This window comes from Ambystoma mexicanum, chromosome 3q (assembly GCF_040938575.1).
Source record: "Ambystoma mexicanum isolate Mex_15411 chromosome 3q, UKY_AmexF1_1, whole genome shotgun sequence".
Classification (NCBI taxonomy): domain Eukaryota; kingdom Metazoa; phylum Chordata; class Amphibia; order Caudata; family Ambystomatidae; genus Ambystoma; species Ambystoma mexicanum.
Window position 1 is genome coordinate 1128918180 of NC_090926.1, and position 19792 is coordinate 1128937971.

General features: G+C 42.5%; 1 protein-coding gene across 6 annotated transcripts in view; it reads left to right on the top strand.

The window, feature by feature from the left end:
- The window catches only part of PNPLA6 (patatin like phospholipase domain containing 6), a 1092789-nt gene that overhangs the window by 619115 nt on the left and 453882 nt on the right, over window positions 1-19792 (top strand). Inside the window, exons 29-30 of one of the 6 annotated variants that reach the window (XM_069603923.1) lie at window positions 2813-2932; window positions 4374-4490. The exons of 1 other annotated variant lie outside the window; for it this stretch is intronic. In XM_069603923.1, coding sequence (XP_069460024.1) covers window positions 2813-2932; window positions 4374-4490 — 237 coding nt within the window. The remainder of the gene's footprint in view (window positions 1-2812; window positions 2933-4373; window positions 4491-19792) is intronic. 4 more of the 6 variants (XM_069603924.1, XM_069603925.1, XM_069603927.1 and 1 more) reach the window with 4 other exon arrangements.

Below are 19792 nucleotides of genomic sequence, written 5' to 3' on the forward strand. Positions count from 1 at the left end.
TCAAGCATGGTAGTGTAGCATATTTTCCCACAGGTGAAACCTCGCTCCCATCTCGCTTAGGGTTTTAGTGCGGTACTTCATCTCCCTTTTCATTAGCCCATCAAGCTCATTGCTTTGATGAACTTGAGACTTCCGATATAGAAAATAGCCTTTTTGGAAGCCCTTGCATTGGTTTGTTGGATCAGTGATCCTTGGGAACTCTCAGTAGTGGGCTTTTTTTTGGTTTTCCATAAGGAGAAGGCAGATCCTTCAACCTCATCCTAAATTATTTCTGAATTTGAAAGCTACCCGGCAATGACCCCCTAGCCCCACAGACCCATTGTCTGATACGTAAAGGGTTCTCCCCTCTCTACATGTGTCTAGGGCTTTGAAGTTCTATCTGGCGCATACAAATCATATTTTCGCATGAGCTTTTTGTGTCTTTTGCATGGCTCTCTGGGCTCTGCTCCATCTAAAGCTTTGTCCTCTGGGTAGTGAGTTGCATTTTGAAGGCCTACAAGGTGGCGAAATGGCCCTCTCCTCAAAGGCTGAACGCACCTTTAGTCAGTGCAAAAGCTGTTTCTGAAGCCTTCCAAATACATATACCTTTACAGGATATCTACATTTCTGCCATATGGGCAAACCCTCCCTATTTTTGTAGGTATCTAGGAAAGAAGTGGTACATTTCAAATAATGCTGCTCTCCTTTGTCATAACAGTTCTAGAGAACACCTTAGCCTTATGGCTCCTGCATGTGTGCTGTTCATGCAAGACGGGCAAACCCTCCCTATTTATGTAGGTACAGTTCGCTGGATTCCAGCTTGAGATTTTTCACCATTCAGTCCTCCAGAACATTTTTGCTTGATTTTCTTAGTCTTTTTTGATACAGCTTTAGCAAAGCAAACATTTGTCCGGACCTACCGCCCATTTATGTGGGGCGCCATGAAATCTTCCATAAATATGCATGATAGGGGGACGGAATGTAGGAGTAAGTTAGTTACCCACTGTAGTGACTCCTTTCCACCTTCCAATGTCCCCTTTACACCATATGGCCCATTGTCCATGCCCCTTAATAAGTGGACTGGTGGACATTCCAGGAAGCATACACTGGGGAAGATCTAGGGCATTGCTTGGTTACACATGGGAACCGGCAAGCCTAGTTACATTTTTATAGACCTAAGGTTTCGCAGCATGCACTGGTTCCATCCCAGAGGAACGGAATTCTCAGAAGTATGAAGAAAATTAGACTATACACTTGGAGAACAGTTTTCACTACAGTCACTAACTTTTCACATTAGGGTAAGAACTGACTTCCCTTTAACCATGGCGATCCCCACCCCCATCAGGGGACACCTGCATTTGGTTAGAATCACTCCCTTTCCACAAGGGTCAACTGGTGGAAATTAGCCCTAAACCTGTGTATCCTGTCAGGGTTGAATTAGGCATTCAGACATGTACCTTTACCCTATTGCCATTTCCCATTTGTCCCCATTAGGGAGATTCCCAGAACTCGTTCAATCCACAAGTAATCTGGAGCTGGGTGCCACACACATGACTGCTATGAATGTGGGCAAAGTCTTGGACATGAGATTCCTGCCATTGGGAAGTAGGACACTGTATGTCAGAACAACATTTTTAACCACTTCTTTTTAAGCAATTTGCCCATCTTGACAATTTCGAATGAGGGCCATGGTGTATTGGTCCTGTAATTTCTTCAACAAGAGGGCCTGTTCTTCCCAATAGGTCTTGAGAGCCCTGTTTTCAACCCTTTGGTAAGACACCAAAGTTTCCTTTAGGTTGTTAGCAGGAAATGCTCACCACTGTACAGTTCAACAATGGGAATTGATCTCTCTCACCGGTGGTGGCTAATCTCCAACATCGGCCACTATTTGGGTTCCTACATTATTGATCAGTGGCTTTCAAGACTCATAGCTGGAGCCCTTCACAGTGTCTGCCTTTGCAAATCAGGCCATATCACATTTTACAAATCTATTAGGAAAGAAGTGGTACATTTCAAATAATGCTTCTCTCCTTTGTCATAACAGTTATAGAGAACACCTTAGCCTTATGGCTCCTGCATGTGTGCTGTTCATGCAAGACATATTAGGATTAATATATGCCTCTAGAAGCAGGTCCATGATTCTGACACATTCCACTTTCAGAAATTAATCAGAAGAGCCTCTGCTGGCGGCCCTGCAACATACACATGCTCCATGGATACTTTATCGGAATAACACAGAGACTTTATTGAGTTTTAGTTGGAATGACTGATATAGGCCTTCTTCACTATGACATGCTTTGTACTAGAAAAAGTCTGTGTGTGAGATGGTGTTTGGTGCTGCAGTATTTGTTGGGACAAGCCTGTTGTGTTTGTGTGTGGTACTGGTTGGGTGCGGTGGCAAGTAGTATAGCTGAATATCCCATCTCCCTGAACCTGCTATACATTTTCCATGATCAGCTCCATTTCCATCCCTTTTTCCCAGCAGAGTACTACTAATTATTAGGAGAATTTGAGGAACTTAACTCCGCTCACGGCTTTGACGAAGCACAGTGTCTCTGTTTTGTCCCTTGTATTTTCTGTGTCCATGTCCTTTGGCCTTCTGGGCTTTGCCAAGAACCGTCTAAGAACCCTGGCTTCTCACCTAAACTTGTATTTCTGGAGCTTCTTTCATGGTATCATTTCCTGTCTTGATGCCCCCTTTTCTTCTCCCTCCACCTGTTCTACGTCACTCTCTGGCACCTGCCACTCCCCAGTTCCTAATGCACCCCCTCCCACCTCTCCTTCGCTGTCTCTCTTCCCTGTTCAATTTGATTTACTCTTCATCTTCATCCAGCAGGCAGTGTTTGGCGTTACGTCAGGGCGAGTTCATCTTACACCCCCTATTTACCTCCTCTCTGCGACCCCACGGACAGTCACTTGCTTGTGGATGGCTGCTATGTTAACAATGTGCCAGGTCAGCATTACATCCTCCCGGGCATTGACTACATGGGTATTTAAAGTGGGCATGTGTAAGGGACGGAAATAAGGTTTGAAAGGATGAAAACAGCCAACCAACTAACAAGCTGAGCCTAGGTGGGACCTTAAAATAATCCATTGTAATTTACTTGCTTCAGGTCACAGCTTCCTGTGTGTGTGACTATTGCACCTTACTATAAGTTCCTAAAATCCTCCTCCATGAACCTGGACCATTCCAGATGATTTACCATTATGTCTTTGAGTATTCTGGTTGGATTGAGTAATTTCGCCACTGCCCACTTTCCAGGCTATCTCCTTTTTAAGCTTTTATTTCCCTCCCTTCCATGCAAGGGCTGTCTATTTTATATAAACGGCCTGTGATGTCACCTGCATGGACTTCCCCATGTTCAGACAGGTGTTTTGCTTGGTATGTAAGAAACCTGCACAACCTGCCCGACATACGGGATGAGCAACACTGACACATATTGTGGGAACACTTTGGGCTTGACACACATTTGTCAAAAGTTTTGAAAGCTGCCAACCACTTTTGTGGCAGGTGGGGTCCTCCTATCTCTGGAAGTGTTGAGGCACGTGGATACTTGTGTGGTCTTAATTTGCATGTGGGGAAGGGTGCACTTTTACTTAACTTTACAAACTGATTTCATAATCTAGGAGTGTGCATCTATTTTTGCATTTGGATTCCGTGTTACGAGACCAGTCACTAGATGTATAGGTATCCTCCTTCCCTTTACACTATTGTTATTTTGAAAGATGCACAAGGAAAGAGTAAGTTCACACCAATGAATTGCTTTCAGCCATGCGTACACATGGTAGATTTTGAAGGTGGGGCTATTTATAAAGCTTGCAGTCTTCTGCTAAATATGAAGTTAATTTCTCTGTTTCAAATAACCAGACCTTTGGTTCAGCCTTTTCCTCGCCATTAGTCTCTCTACTGGGTTTATGAGATCATGGGTTTGTAAAAGTCTGGCTTTTGAGTTAATCTGTTGGCTCTTTTGATTCTGTGCTAGTTTCTGTAGGCCAGAATTTAAGGTTATCCCAATATAGATAGCGAAACCCAGCTTGGGTAATATGGTTTTATTGAAGGGTGTGTATTTTCTATTTCTAATGATTATATCAGGATTGGGCAAATAGATTCAGCCTGTGGAGAAGAAATAAGGTTGCAATTATCCACGTGTCCCCCGTTCTTCCAATATCCACCAAACTACATTTTATTATGTCAGTTTTTGGGCATGGTATGGTTATCTCTTAATGTTCACTGGTGCAGTGCAGGTTTCTTTAGTCTGGTGGGTGTAAGGGGTGAGTGACTACTTGCTCCACCCTTAGACTCCCAGTTTTCTCTACTCGCTGGTGGTCTCACTCAGGATCTCCAAATTATTCTGTCTGGTCATCTGATTACATTTGTTCCCTCACATGGATAGGCTCACTGTGGCGGTACGTGCGAGCTAGCATGACGCTCTCGGGGTACCTGCCGCCACTCTGTGATCCCAAGGATGGAAATTTACTAATGGACGGTGGATACATCAACAACCTGCCAGGCAAGTATGCCACAGTGAGATGGTGAGGTGGCCATAATCCAGGACAAGGCACACTTACCGCCCAGTGGTTTCAGGAAAGCTACCAGACCCTGAACCAAAAAGGGTCTCCAAGTCTGGAAGACAGGTTGTCGGGGGTAGGGAGGGGAGGCTAAAAGCAAGTTGTGGTATAAATAGTGTTTCAAAGGTTATTTTATTGTGCATTCAGTTGATTTCACCACCTGTATAAGAGAACCTTTTACAGTGCTACACTTCCATGTTTTTGTTTCGCGATAACTGCATAAGGCCTCAACATGTTTTTGCTAATATAGCCAGGGAAGCAACATGTGTGTGTTATCTTGAATTAAAGCCTTTTGTGATCAGAAACCAACACAATTGCCTGCTTGCAGAATTGTGCATGTAGTTATTTTATGAAAGCAAGCTGGTCCAATATGGTGCTACGGTTTCTGGCTAGGGCAGACTATAGTGCAGCACCTTTGCTTTGAAAGAGACATCCTCCCAGGATAATTAATTGTGACCATGTGCACAGAACTGGCTGGAATGTAGCCCTTATGTAATAAGCAAAGGTGGTGGGTATACATACACTTGTGAGGGTTGGAGAACCCCAAATCTCTGTGGGCATTGTACTGGGAGCCTGTGTATGTACCATCTCAAGTAGGATAGCTCGGGGGCAACGTGTTTGTCTTGGAAACAAAGCACTCTGAAAACCGCAGGAAAACCCCACACCCTGGGCTAGGGTATTAATGTAACACAGTATACTGAACTAATTTATCCAGAGGTTGTTTCTTAGTTTTAAAGGTATCAAAAATGTATTTATTAAGATACATCATTTACAAAAAAGAATTAATCATTAATTCATGCACACATATGAAATTACATTACCATTGCAGGAGAGCATAAGACACAAGATAATAAAATCCTAACACCACCATCATTCATCAACAATCACACCATCATTTGCAACACAAATCAATCAGCCTCATTCACTCATAGTAAAAACTTCTGAACTAAAACATTTAGTACAATTCATAAGTGGTAGCATTTCATAAATTAGCCCCACAGAGTCTTTAATATTTCATTTTATCCACATGTAATGTGTAGCAGCACAATCATTAACCAGAGAATGTGCTCTATTCCACGGAGTGGGTATGTTCAACAATAAATGATAAATTCCATTCCCGGATGTTCTTCTCTACCGGTTTCGACGTTTTATGAAGTGATTGAAATAACGTCTTCATCAGGAGAAATAATTGATAATATTACCACTGGCTCCCAATGTCATATGCTCCAAGGGATCAAGGACCACAAAATGTGGCTCAGGGACAATCCACCAAATTCCAAAAATCTTGAAGATGAGCTTGAATTATTCCAGTATTTGGACAACTGTGGCCGGTATCAATGTTAACTCGGCACGGGTGGTTAAGGTTTCAATCAAGTAATCGAAGCCTACAAGAGGCAGCCGTCCATGCTGCCAAAGAACCTGTTCGGATCCTATTCTGCCGTTAAATCGGCATTCACCCGCTGGGTCGACACCACAACATTTTTGGGAAAACTTTGTGGCTGCCTCCAGTAGGCTTCGATTACTTGATTGAAACCTTAACCACCCGTGCCGAGTTAACATTGATACCGGCCACAGTTGTCCGAATACTGGAATAATTCAAGCTCATCTTCAAGGTTTTTGGAATTTGGTGGATTGTCCCTGAGCCACATTTTGTGGTCCTTGATCCTCTGGAGCATATGACATTGGGAGCCAGTGGTAATATTATCAATTATTTCTCCTTATGAAGACGTTATTTCAATCACTTCATAAAACATTGAAACCGTTAGAGAAGAACATCCGGGAATGGAATTTATCATTTATTGTTGAACATACCCACTCCGTGGAATAGAGCACATTCTCTGGTTAATGATTGTGCTGCTACACATTACATGTGGATAAAATGAAATATTAAAGACTCTGTGGGGCTAATTTATGAAATGCTACCACTTATGAATTGTACTAAATGTTTTAGTTCAGAAGTTTTTACTGTGAGTGAATGAGGCTGATTGATTTGTGTTGCAAATGATGGTGTGATTGTTGATGAATGATGGTGGTGTTAGGATTTTATTATCTTGTGTCTTATGCTCTCCTGCAATGGTAATGTAATTTCATATGTGTGCATGAATTAAAGATTAATTCTTTTTTGTAAATGATGTATCTTAATAAATACATGTTTGATACCTTTAAAACTAAGAAACAACCTCTGGATAAATTTGTTCACTATACTGTGTATTGGAAGCAAGACAGTGCAGAGCAACACAGGTTCGAATCCCGGTCTCGTGCTTAGGGACTGGTCTCTGGTACTGTGTTGTAACAGATTAATTAATTACCACAAACTTATGGAAGGTCTAGGGTGTAAATCCTGGAGAGCGTCTTTTGGCAGATGATGGATTTTATCAATCCAAGTATGGAATGGCCATGCTGATGTGTGTTTGCTGTGTTCCGTGATAGTCAATCCAGAGCCTCTGCTGTCCAAAGATACCTAAAGGGCCAATCGTTTAAGAGCATTGGTGAAGCTGCAGAGCCACTGCCCTGTCCAACATATTTGCACTCTAAATTCCCTTTTCTGAATTGTGTGAAAAATGTGTTCTGTTATCTTTCAATGCCATGCTCTAAATTCCTGCACGCACAACAGGGTATTCAGTACATAATACACATTGCCTCTTCTATGGAAATTCCCCAGATAACGTTTATGTGATGTGCATGTGACGCTGTTAGCTGACTCACAGTTGCTTTGTCCTTAGTCCCCTTTATTTTGTAGGGTGCTGGATGTTTTGGTGGTGATATAGAAGTGGTGTGGTGGAGCACCCGGTAGGCCTTTGCTTGTATGGCTTACAAACATTACGTTCGAGCACCTCAATAACATGCTTTTCATTGGCTTGGATTTTTTTCTCTGACCACAGTGCAGATATATAGTTTCAAAGATGATAGTACTCAGAGACATTGTAATCTACTGCTACTGGTGTAGTGTGCATGTAAACAAAGCTCTTGATGTTTATGGGGAGTCGTTTTGGACATAATTAAAGATTAATACATTCATGTACTGCATGCTGAAATGTATATATATTATATAATGAGATCTGTATAAATCATATATTGATAAATTACATACTGAAGCATTTACACTGTACAATTAATTATAATCATTGTTTACTGAGGTGTGTGTACTTTATATTGAAATACTTAGATTATATATTCAAATAGGTACAATGCACACTGAAATACAATCATATATTGAGGGGTATTTACTGTACAGTGGAATTCATACATTAAATATATTGTATATTGAGATGTATATGCAGTATACTAAGAGGAATACATTATTTAAATATATACAAGTTACACTGAGATGTATTCATTGTACACAGGGATACATATACTGTATATTGACATTCATATTATATTCTTGTATACAATGTAATCTGAAATATATGCACGGTGTACTGAGATGTATATACAGTATATTGAAATGCACCCATTTATTGAAATGCATATAGGGCAAATTGAGAGTCATACATTGTATAACTGGCTATGTATGTTGATTATATAGTGAGCTGTTCATGATACATTTCAATAACTCGTATAGCCAGCATTCTGAAATGCATGCATAATATAAAGAGAAATTGCTTATGCTGTATGCAGAGAGGTATACATTGTATTTTATAACGTATCTACTACATAATAAGACATACGGTAAACTGAAAAGTCTTGTACAGGCCATGTCAAAAGTATGCATTCATTAAAATATGTTTGATATTCACTAGAATATATGTAATACATTTTGGAATGCATATGCCATATTGAGAATCTTAATACACTAGTGAATAGCTTGCATATAGCATAGTGACGTTGCTTACTCATGAACATTGTTTCTTATACATAGACTACTGAAAGCGTCACATGGTCTGCGGTTCTGTCCAGTGGAGGGGATAGCTTGTTCTTATCGTGCTAGTTTCCATTTCCGGAAGTTGTCCAGGCGAGCAGCTGGGCCTTCAGAGACAGGAGAGTCTTGGAAAGATATACCTACTTTTTGTTGTTGAAAGTTTGACTCTTGGTTAGTTTGGGTTGCCTTTTGGTGAGTGCCTGGGTATAAAGTCTGTTTATTTTCTTACAAAGAAATGGTTGTCAGCACAGTAGTGTGGGAATGTAAATATTCAGCAATGGGCAAAGGGGAGTTTGAAGTTTGTTTGCATAGGGACATGTTGTTTCTCAGGAGGCAGTGGGTCTTACAGTACACCTATATTAACTGTAAATACAATAACTTTACAGTCCCTTAATTATACCTCTTTTTAAAATCAGTTTGAAAATGGTCCTCGGTGACGGTAAAGAAAAGGATACAAGGTGGACATTCGCCATAAATGATGTATTTTGGATGCAAAGATTTATTTTTTCATTCATATCTTAGTTACAAAAGAAGGCTCATGAAACATTTTAAATAAAAACTAAATATTAGCAAGTAAGATCATATCCTATGCATCTAACATCCGAAGCAGCTCTGTTGTAACTTTTGTTATCTATACCAAGTCAATAGTATAATAGGCTTCTCTCTATTTCTGTCTAAAAATCTGTGAAACACTCTGGAACATATTTATAAATCTGCACATGACTCAAAAACTGATATGAAATACTTTTGTTTGTGAATATTGCATATAAATGAGTGACCATGGTCAATCTTCTTGGGAACCACAGTTCGGGCACAAATCTCTGAGGCTTAAGCCCTTACAGGTCCCAAGAATGACCAAGTAGTTTGGAGCAGTTTGTCTAGGGGTCATGGCTTGTTGCAATTAATGAGGATGAAAGTGTGTATTTCATACTTGCAAAACAATCCGATAAGAGCATAATTTATCTCCATATTTTCCACAAGAACATGAAGCTGACAGTAGAACACAGTGAGATCTAGCACCCTTGGTGCCACTTTAAGAGCACTAATTTATCATTTGCTTCAAAAGGATGAAGACTTAATTGTCCATGTAGGGACTTGAATGATATATATACATATGGTTATTGGTTATTGGCCTCGCTATCTAGAATTGATATGTGCTAAATTTCCACGTTCTTTCTAGATGTGGTGCATGAATATCCCTGTGTTTCTATAGATCCGGCACTGGCTAATATTCACAATCCTGTCTATATATGACACATGCCGAAATTCACAATTCTATCCAAATATGGCACTGGCCCATCTTCAAAACCGGTCTATAGCATTCACAATTCTATCTAAATCTGGCATCGGTAATCTTCCCTATGCAGTCAAGATGTGGCAATGGCAAATAATTGCTATTCTATCTAGATGTGACACAGGGTGTCGAGTCAATATGTCGAATGCATTTTTTCGAAATGCAAAAATGTCGAAAAAAGAAAGTTGAATTTTTTTTTCGGATGTATTCTTTTTTTATTTAATACGTTTTTTGGGGGTTTTTGTAAGAAAAATAAAGTGTTAAAGAAAAAAAACAGGGGTTTAAAAAAAAAGCATTCCAAAAATTTTTTCGACATTTTTGCATTCGAAAAAAATGTAATTCGAAATATTCACTATAAACCGTGACGCAGGCTAATGTTCACAACAATTCTATCGAAGTGTTAGAATTGGGAAGGTTAGCAAGTCCAACACTTTGATAGAATTGAGAATGTTAGCCTGAGTCACATCTAGATAGGATTGAGAATGTCAGTTCAGTGCCACACATAGATCTAATTTGTGAATGTTAGCAAGTGCCACACTTGGATAGAATTGTGAAGGTTAGCAAGTCCATCTAAGTGTGGCACTTGCTGACATTCACAATGCTATCTGTGTGGCACTTGCTAACATGCACAATCCTATATAGAAGCGATGCAGGCTAATGTTCACAGTTCTATCTAAGTGTGGCATTTGCTAATATTCACAAATTATATCTATGTGTGGCACTGAACTGACATTATCAATCCTATCTAGATGCGACTCAGGCTAACATTCCCAATTCTATCGAAGTGTGGCATTTGCTAACATTCACAGTTCTAAGTGTGGCACTTGCTAACCTTCACAATCCTATCTAGAAGCGATGCAGAGTAAAGTATGAGTGATGTAAGTGATGTTCGCCTGGCAGTCTGTTCTTTGGTAGGTAATGTATCGTGGTAGGGCTTTCTGAAGGAGAGTAATTGCTCCACCCCCCACCCATGCCACACTTACTTTGGTGGTTGTTGCTGGTTGACGGCTGGCCACTGGCTTCCCCTGCTGACACAACTTGGAGCCGCCAATGTAGGAGCCACCCTTTGCCTCAGGGCCCTTAGCCGCAGGGGCTGCATAGGCAGGGGGCTGCCCTGGGAGGGGCTAATAAATGCTGATTTGCCAAATCAGGGACGGGGCGGGTCAAGGGTGTGGGAGAGGCAAGGGCAGGGCTCTCTTTGTGGTGTGTGCATAAAGCACAGACCACTCACAGACCACTCACGGGTGCTGGGAGGGTTGGGAGGCAGGCGGGGGTTAAAGGAAATGCTTCAGGGCTTTGCTTGGGAAGGTATCGTGCACACCTGGGGGAATTTACTTTATTTTAAAAAAGGGAAGACAAAGCCAGATGGGTGCAAAATGGGGGATCTACTTTATTTATTTAAAGGCAACATAGTGCCAAGTGGGTGCAAAATGCAGCACACCACACTGCTTTGTAGGACAACCTTCCCTCCAATGCGCAGAACTGAAAACCATGTGACGTGTTCAGTAGTTTGTGTTGCAAGCTTCTCACTGCAGTGTATATGGATTCTCAATGTATCATGTATATATTTCTACATGTACTATATATATTTAAGTGACTAGCATGCACATTTTATGAACGATATGTTTTGACATGGTGCGTACAAGAATTTTCAGTTTCCAGCATTTCTTTTTGTATTATTCAGTAGATGCATTATAATACAGTATGCATTTCTCTCAGCTTATACCATAAGCAGTTTCTTATGTGTGCATTTCAGAATGCTGTTTGAGTTATTAGAATGTACCATGCACATCTCACTATAAAATTAACATAGTGTGAAAAACCTGATGGTATTCTCCCACCTACTCCCCGGGATTGTCCATTCAGGTGGCCAGGGAAGGGTCGTTGCTTCTGGATCCCGACCCTGGGGGTGGACAACCGAGGGAGGATCATCAAGTGGAGGGCCATGGGGGATTGGGAGGAGAATGCCTAAACGCAAGACATGGTATTCCCCTTTTTTCCATTACACATCAAAACCTTCTCCCTCATCTTTTTTGGGATATTTTGAATCCCATTCCATCTCTCCCTCCTCCACAACATGTACTGAGACGAAGAAGAGGCGATCAATAGCAGTTACGATTACCCATTGACATAACAGTGAGAAGCAAAGAGAAGCCTACCACGTTACACCACTAGACTGTCTCACTAATAGTCAGACAAGGTCAGACTGTTTACCTTAACCATTCACACCTGACTACAGTTGACCCTCAGCTAGGGTATTAAAGGTGTAGTTATGCCAGGAAAGAGGAGTGAGCTGGGGTTGCTGGTTGGAACGTGGAGGTTGCAGCACAAGAAGCCTGGGAAGTCCGGGGGACAACAGGACGCCGAGGCGCTGACCCTGTGTGGCTTTTAGGGTTGCAGTTTGGTGAGGGAGCCGTCTCTCCATGGAGCTTGTGTGAGCCGAGTTACAAATTATTGGCTGTATCCAGGCCACTGCTCATTCCCTTGGGACGTGTTCCGGTCCCAGGGATGTCTTGAGGGGCAGGAGGTGATCCCTGACCCCAGATCTTAAGAAGCTGCTCTCCACCGCTGCGCTTTCTGGGTGAGTTTCGTAGCAGGAGAGAGAGAGAGAAAGTCAGTGCTGTGCGTGTGGCTGGAGCAGGAGCAGAGATGTGAAAGTGGAAAGCGGCACGGGAAAACGCAAGCAAGGAAAACGGGGTGCGTGAGCGGCGTGAAGATAGAAAAAGACAGAAGAGAGAGCACGAGCGTCCCGAAAGCAGAAAAGAGGGTGGTAGCTACCCGAAAGTAAGAAAAGAAGGGGCAAGGCTGCACGGCAAAGTGGAAAGAGTGGTGTAAGGTTGCAAGAGCAGTGTGCAAGAAGCACAGTAAAGAGAAAGAAGGTGCAGGAGTGCACTGCACAATGGAAAGGAAAGAAAGAAGTGAAACAAGACAGAAGAAAAGATACAAAATTATAAGAGAGGGGTTGGAGGTCAGAGTGGTCGCGCAGGTGTGGAGCAATAACATGGCGTTTTTTAAAGTCTCTGACACTGCCCCATGGAAGGAACTGTGTGAACTTGTGTTTGAGTCCAGAGGAGTCTAAGCTTGGGGAAGGGAATCCTGAGAGGCCCACAGGCATGTTTGAACGTTTGTAGGCGAGGGCTGGACTTTTTTGGAACTCAGGAAGGAGTAAAGCTTGGGCAAACCCCGGGCGACCCAAATACTTTGAACTTTATCTGCTGCATGAGCCCTACGTGGATGGAACCAAGGGCAACCCTGTTCGTGTTGAACAATCTTTTTTTTTTAAACTGGCAGAACTACACCTGATGGTAAGGCCACCTGAAACCAATACTGATTTACATTTCTTTTTGAGTCATCATTTTTCTTTAAGACGATTCCTGAACACATTTTGTCTGAGTGAGGGCAAGCATAGATTGTGACACAGACGGATTTTGGTTTTGGACTTATGGACATCGACAGCCGTTAGAAACATCAATTGAGGGAACAACCCCGTTAGAGGAACGGCCAGTTAGTCATTACACCAACCCAATAAAGGTTTGCAAACTGTTGCTTTTGAGTCTGTGTCACTCTTGATACCATGCCTGTCTCACAATAGGTTGCTACACAATGTATGAATTTCAATCTGCACTATATGCATTTCAATATATTGTATGTACATATCAGTATACGATACATACATTCTGTATGCAATGCATGTATCTCTTAATACAGTGCGTACACCTCAGTATACAGTGTATACATTTTAATATATAATATATACATCTCAATATGCAGTATATATATCTTAGTGTAAAATAAATATATCTTGGCGCACAATGAATATATAATGTATGCATCTCAAAATACAGTATATAATTGTCAATATACAATCTATGCACATCTGTGTATATGCATACATACTTCAATATGTAATGTATTCATTTCAATATGGAGTACATCATTCTCAGTACACAGTGAATGTATATCAGTGTAATATATAATGCATCCATCTCAATATGCAATACATACCTCTCCATATGCAGTGGATGTATGTCAATGTACGTTTCAGTATATAATGTGTGCATCACAGTACATGACATATACATCCCAGTATATAATATAATAATTTCAGTATGAGTATATACATCAATGAATCTTGAATTGGGTCCCAAACACCCCCCATACATTTTACCTAGCTACAGGTGTACACTTTTATAGTGAAGAGATCACATCTGTAATGTGTTTTTCGCCACTTTTCTCATTTTACTGAAGAATGTTAACACATGTTTTCATACCAATATATTGTATTTTGTAGTGAGGTATATCTTATCATATCTTTTGGTTTTGGCACATATGCTGGTGCTTTAATGCAACCTTTGCCCATGCCAATGCCGTAGAAAGAAGAGAGATGGGGAAGGTGGTTTCAGAAGTAGAAAATGTTATTGCCATGTGTCACAGATGGCTTCGAGAACACACCAACCACCAGATGCGGTTCAAGGTTTTTTTTTTGATTTCCAACTGTCATGTTGGCAGTTCCTTTCTCTCTAATCTAGATATGGGCATTCCCACCCTAAACCCAGGCTTCACTGTGCCCCACACTGGTATGTGTGATTGGTAACACCTACTATCTAAAAGCTCTCTCTTTATAGCTGATGGCCTAAAAGCAAATGTATTATCCATCTAAACCTCCTCAGGGAAAAATCTAGGTGACACCTATCTAGGATCCCAGTTATATGGTGTGCTGCAGTCCGTTTGGGCACTCGCCTGACCTTCCACGCTCTTCTATTCCTTTACCTACTGCTCTACTGTCTCTCTCTACTTCACTACTCTCCTCCCACTCCCCCGGTCTTTCTAATCTGTGTCCCTCTGATGATGCCTCATTCCTTGCCTCCCTACTGTCTACGTCCACCCTCTGATCTAACTCTCTCCTAATACTCTTCCCTCATATACCACTATTGCTCTTGTCTGTCCACTCTACTACTACTCCACTTCCTACTACTCCCACCTACACACCACTTCTACTCAACCTCACTGCTACAACTCCACCCACGTACTCAATCCCTCCCTCTGTCACCCTACATCCTAGTCTATGAGCCTATTCTTAGTATCTCGTCCTAGTATTTTGTCCTAGTGTGCTGTCTGAAACTCTTGTCCTAGTCCATCATCCCTTGACTTTGTTCCTAGTCTTAGTCTCTAATCCAGAGGATAGCCCCTCACCATATTCTCTTCGCCTAGTCGCTCACTCTTGCTTCTCACCAACCTTCCCACTTCTGCACCTGCTCTGCTGACTCATATCCATCTTCCGATCAGCAAACCTGTCCTTTGCTCCTAGTGACCCCTTATGCACCCCAAACATTCAGTGAGCTTGCAAATGTCACCTCCTGTTAGCTTTCCTCCCTCTTCAATCTCTCTTTCAATTACATCTTCATAGCCTGCTACAAAATAGCACAGGTATAACCATCTGACATTTAATTGTCTTTAATACTACAGGCCACTACCCCTCTCTCTTCTGCCCCATCACATCAGAATCCTCAAGCGAGTGACCGCCTTTAACCACATTAAAGACCTTGTGGTTGGCACTGATGGCCTTAACTTGTGGAGGTTCCAGTAAGATTCAGGGCCTTATTACGACCTTGGCGGAATGGGTTAACGGGTGCCGCAAATGGATGTGGTCCCGTTAAACCCATTCCGCCTGATTACGAGGTTCCCTCGCAGGACCTGGTAAGGACGTGTGGTAAAACCAGGCGTCCTTACCGGGTCCCGCAAGGGGACCAGTGAGCTAACGGGCCGGTCGTAATCTGCCCATTGTTAGCTCCCTGCACCCATTCCCATTGAGCCCTATGGGGGCTCAAATGGGAATGGGGAAGTTCCGAGCCCGGGTTCCATGAAGGAGGAATTACTGGGCCCTCCAAACTTGGAATGGCCCAGTAATTCCCTATTCAGGGAACCCGGACCCGGTTTTGGTAGCAGTCATGCCCTTATTAAGGACATGGCTACCGCCAAAGTCGTAATGAGGCCCTCCGTGTTTTTTTTTTTATCAAACTCAAATAGCGTAGTGTATATTGAATGTTATCCAGATTTTCACTGTATTCAGTATAACGACAGGCAGTTGGTTCAATTGGTAGTCAAGTTGCCCTGTTCAATGGAGAGCACTGGGCTGGAAAGGAGTGGAGATTTTTGCTAGGGCCATTCCTTTCTCTTGTCTTCTTTGGCACCTCTTCTCTTACTTGGGCATCCCTGGCTGAGGTTTTTCCATAGTGAATGGTAACACCTACTGTCAAATAACGTGTCTGACTTACTGTGATGGCCTAAATGCAACTGTTTTATCTATCTAGTCTCCATCAGGGAATTACTAAACTTACCTTACACTGTCAATGGTGTTAGTTCTCTAAGGTGACTTATGGATCTGCTGTCTTACCTTCAACCAACTCCATCTCCTTACTACTCTCCTCTGTCCCCTACTCTCCTATGTCAAACTTCACCCAACTGGTCTACTTCCTACCTCTCTCCTCAGTCTGTTGTCTTTCTCTCCTACTCCTACATACCTCCGCCTCACTACTACTCCTTCACACTTCTACTCTCTCTACATGACTGCTACTCTCCCTTCTTCGCAAGTCTACTTCTCTCTTTCCGGATCTTAGGGATATAGTGCCCTGCTTACATTTCCACTACACTTGCTCTGACTGCTCAGGCAGCTGAGAAGGAGTGCAAGCAGTGAGAGGAACAGTGGTGCTGGGGAACAGATGAGCATTCGAGAGGCAATTGTAGTGTTTGAGAGGGAGGATAGTGAGATGTACTCAGTACGGCAGTGCAAGGGCATGGCAATGAATTGATTCAAAGACTTGGGAGTAGAAACTTGGAGAGGGAGCAGTTTTGCATAAAAGAACCTCAAGCATGAAGGAGATAGATTGAGGTTAGAAGGATAAGTTGAGACCTTTGTTGGTGGACAAAAGAGCACCTGTCTCTCCTGCATCCCTTTTTTGGCACTGCACTCCTATGCCCTTCTGTCCCAACACCCACTGCTTTGCCCTCTAACTACTACTATTCCATTCCCCTACTCCTATATTCTATGCTCTCTGTATCTCTCCTAATCACCTCATATACACCTGCTCCCTTTTCCTACACTACAAACAACTGGTATTACTCTATCCCAAACACCTCATCTGCACTCTGCTTAAATTCTGCCACCAACTCTCCAACACACTCCTCCTTAATCTAGTCGTTTGTCCATGTTCACCTCCTCTGACCTCACCGAACAACCCCAACTCTGCCCCTCATCTCTCCCCTTTTATACTGAGGTGCTGGTGACTCTCACCCTGCCCTTCCATTTGCTGCAGAATTCACAGCATTCAACCGATTGGTGCCTGTCTTTTCCCCAGGAGTTGGATTACCGAGGTGAGAGTCTTGAAACTAAAATCTCTATGCCCCTCCACATTTTCCAGCACATTTTGTTTGGCATTCCTTGATGGTTTCCCTGTTTCTCTGGCATGCTGCGGGTCTGTGAGATTATATTCTGCTTTTGATATGAGTTCTTTGTTTTTCTAAGGTGCTGGTCACTGTTGGGCTCTGGTGAAAGCTCATACTGCAGTGTTTCTCTTTTCTCCTTTATTTGATTCCAGTCCTGGTTTTCTTGGTTATTCCCAAGAGTATTCTGGGCGTTGCCATTTTGAAATGGGTGGAAAAAAGAGAATATAGGCCAGAAGGAGCAGTGAGAGGCATTATGTGACAGAGTGGTACCATTGATAACATACAAGCCGCATGGGGGGTTTCAGGCACTGCCCTCCCAACTCTCACTGGCTCTTATTATTTGTTTTTTACAAGGTGTACTAACTATACAAACCCTCCTCCTCCACACTAAATATGGATGACGCAGTAAACGCTCTACTGAAACTGTTCTCACCCATGCCTCCAACTGTCTAGCCACTGGCCATCAACGTCTCCTTTCATCCATCCACATTCTACTCAATCTGTTTGCAGCCATTGATACTGTGGATGGTACTTCTCTCCTCCAAACACTTTCCTTCCTTGGCTTTAAGAATCCTCTACATGACTTGAACTCACTTCTTCCCCACACACCTTCCAGGGCAGCATCCCTCAAGGATCAGTCCTGGGCTCGTACATCTTAACCCCCTAAAATGTCTCTCATTAAACTCATTTGATCTTTTGGCTTTCACTACCACCTCTTTGCTGACAATATCCATATTTTCTACCTCCTGCCCCCCTTTTCCACAGCATCCTCCGAATGCATCAACATCTGCCTTTCCACCACCCGTCACTAGATGGCTCTATGCTGCCTGTGGCTAAACTTCTCCACAACTGACGTTCTCATGGCTTCTAATGCTAACCTAACTCTCCCATCCCCTACCTCCTTTATTCTACATGCACCCACTACAACCTGCCTAGATCCTCGCTCACTTCTGTGTACTGCATTCACATGCGACTTACAATCTTTGGGGTCTTCTTTGACAGCGTAGTCAGTCTCTGCGATATCCATCATACATCATGGCTACTGCCTCTGCAGCCAAGCTCAACCTTTTAAACATCAGGAATGGCAGTCATCACCTCACTCACCACTCCGCAAGAACTCCCTTCTTTAGTCTGGTGTTCAGCAAACTTGTCTACTGTACTAGACTACTCTTATGCCTTCCCCTCTGCTCTTTTGTCCACCAACAAAGGTCTCAACTTATCCTTCTAACCTCAATCTATCTCCTTCATGCTTGAGGTTCTTTTATGCAAAACTGCTCCCTCTCCAAGTTTCTACTCCCAAGTCTTTGAATCAATTCATTGCCATGCCCTTGCACTGCCGTACTGAGTACATCTCACTATCCTCCCTCTCAAACACTACAATTGCCTCTCGAATGCTCATCTGTTCCCCAGCACCACTGTTCCTCTCACTGCTTGCACTCCTTCTCAGCTGCCTCTTTTCCCCTACCATCAAAGCAGTACAATTGATGGATCTTTTCAAGACAAGACTTAAGCTCAAATTGATGAATGACGGGGCGGTCCTTCAGCCCCACAATTGTGCTTCAAAATATACTGCACAACTGGCCTGTTCCAGGCCTGATACTTCTGAATCTATATGTGTAGTATGCATTGTATAAATACTGGCCCAAGTCTTAAAAGTTTGACATGTTTGTTCCCTTATCAATGTGCTGGTCTATTATCCTTTGCATTACTCCTTTACCATTTGGCTTGCCCTCAGTCATACAATCATTATACCTTGTAAAGACACCCTGCTCAGCATACCCATTGTGCAACATTTCTCATTGGAATGTCGTACAATTGGTTCAGATCAGCAAATAAGTGATAAATAGTCCCTCATCCTAGCCGTACTTATCCCTTCAGTCTCTTTTGTTCTAGTCCCTCATTCTAATTCCTTATCCAGTCCTTATTTCTTGTCCAGCCATAGTTCCACATGCAATCTTTGTCCCTTGTCCCAGTCTCCCTTTCCAGTCTCTCATCCCTCGCCCTATTTTTAGTCTCAGTCAATGTCTCAGATCCTGCTCCATATCCATTCATCTGTCTTTTCTTCTTCTGTAGGCATCTTTGTCTCTTGATCTCTATATCTCTCTCTCTCTCTCTGTATCTCTTGCTTGCTCTTTTTTCCTCTTTCCGTCCCACACTGAAGAGTGTGTTGCTGGTTTGGTTCAAAACAGTCAAGGAGAAGGTGAAAAAAGAATGATTCGCTTCATGGGAAGTAGGTAAGGGGAGGCTGACAGCATAAAATATGATGTAATCTAAGAGTGTTGTACTCTGTTATGCAAAAACACCCTGTAAAACTGCATTTTGATCTTTTTGTGGTCTTTCTATATTTTGCAACTATGGCTTCACTTGGTTGGACTGTTCCAGATATGCATGGAACTTAAGTTCTGTTATAAAGCATGGAGTGGCGCAGCTGCTTAATTTGTCCCAGAGGTAAATGGTAATGCCTGAATGCTGCTTAAATTTTCCCAACCAGAAATGCCGTATTGCCATCATGATATCAGAATGGTTTAAAATCCAGTCGGATTATCGTGTTTACATGAATGCTGGTGCACCATGTGCATGGGCATAGGCATTGCCGATAAGCTGGTGTTGGGTTGTGAATATTCTCATCTTTCTGCAAATTATTA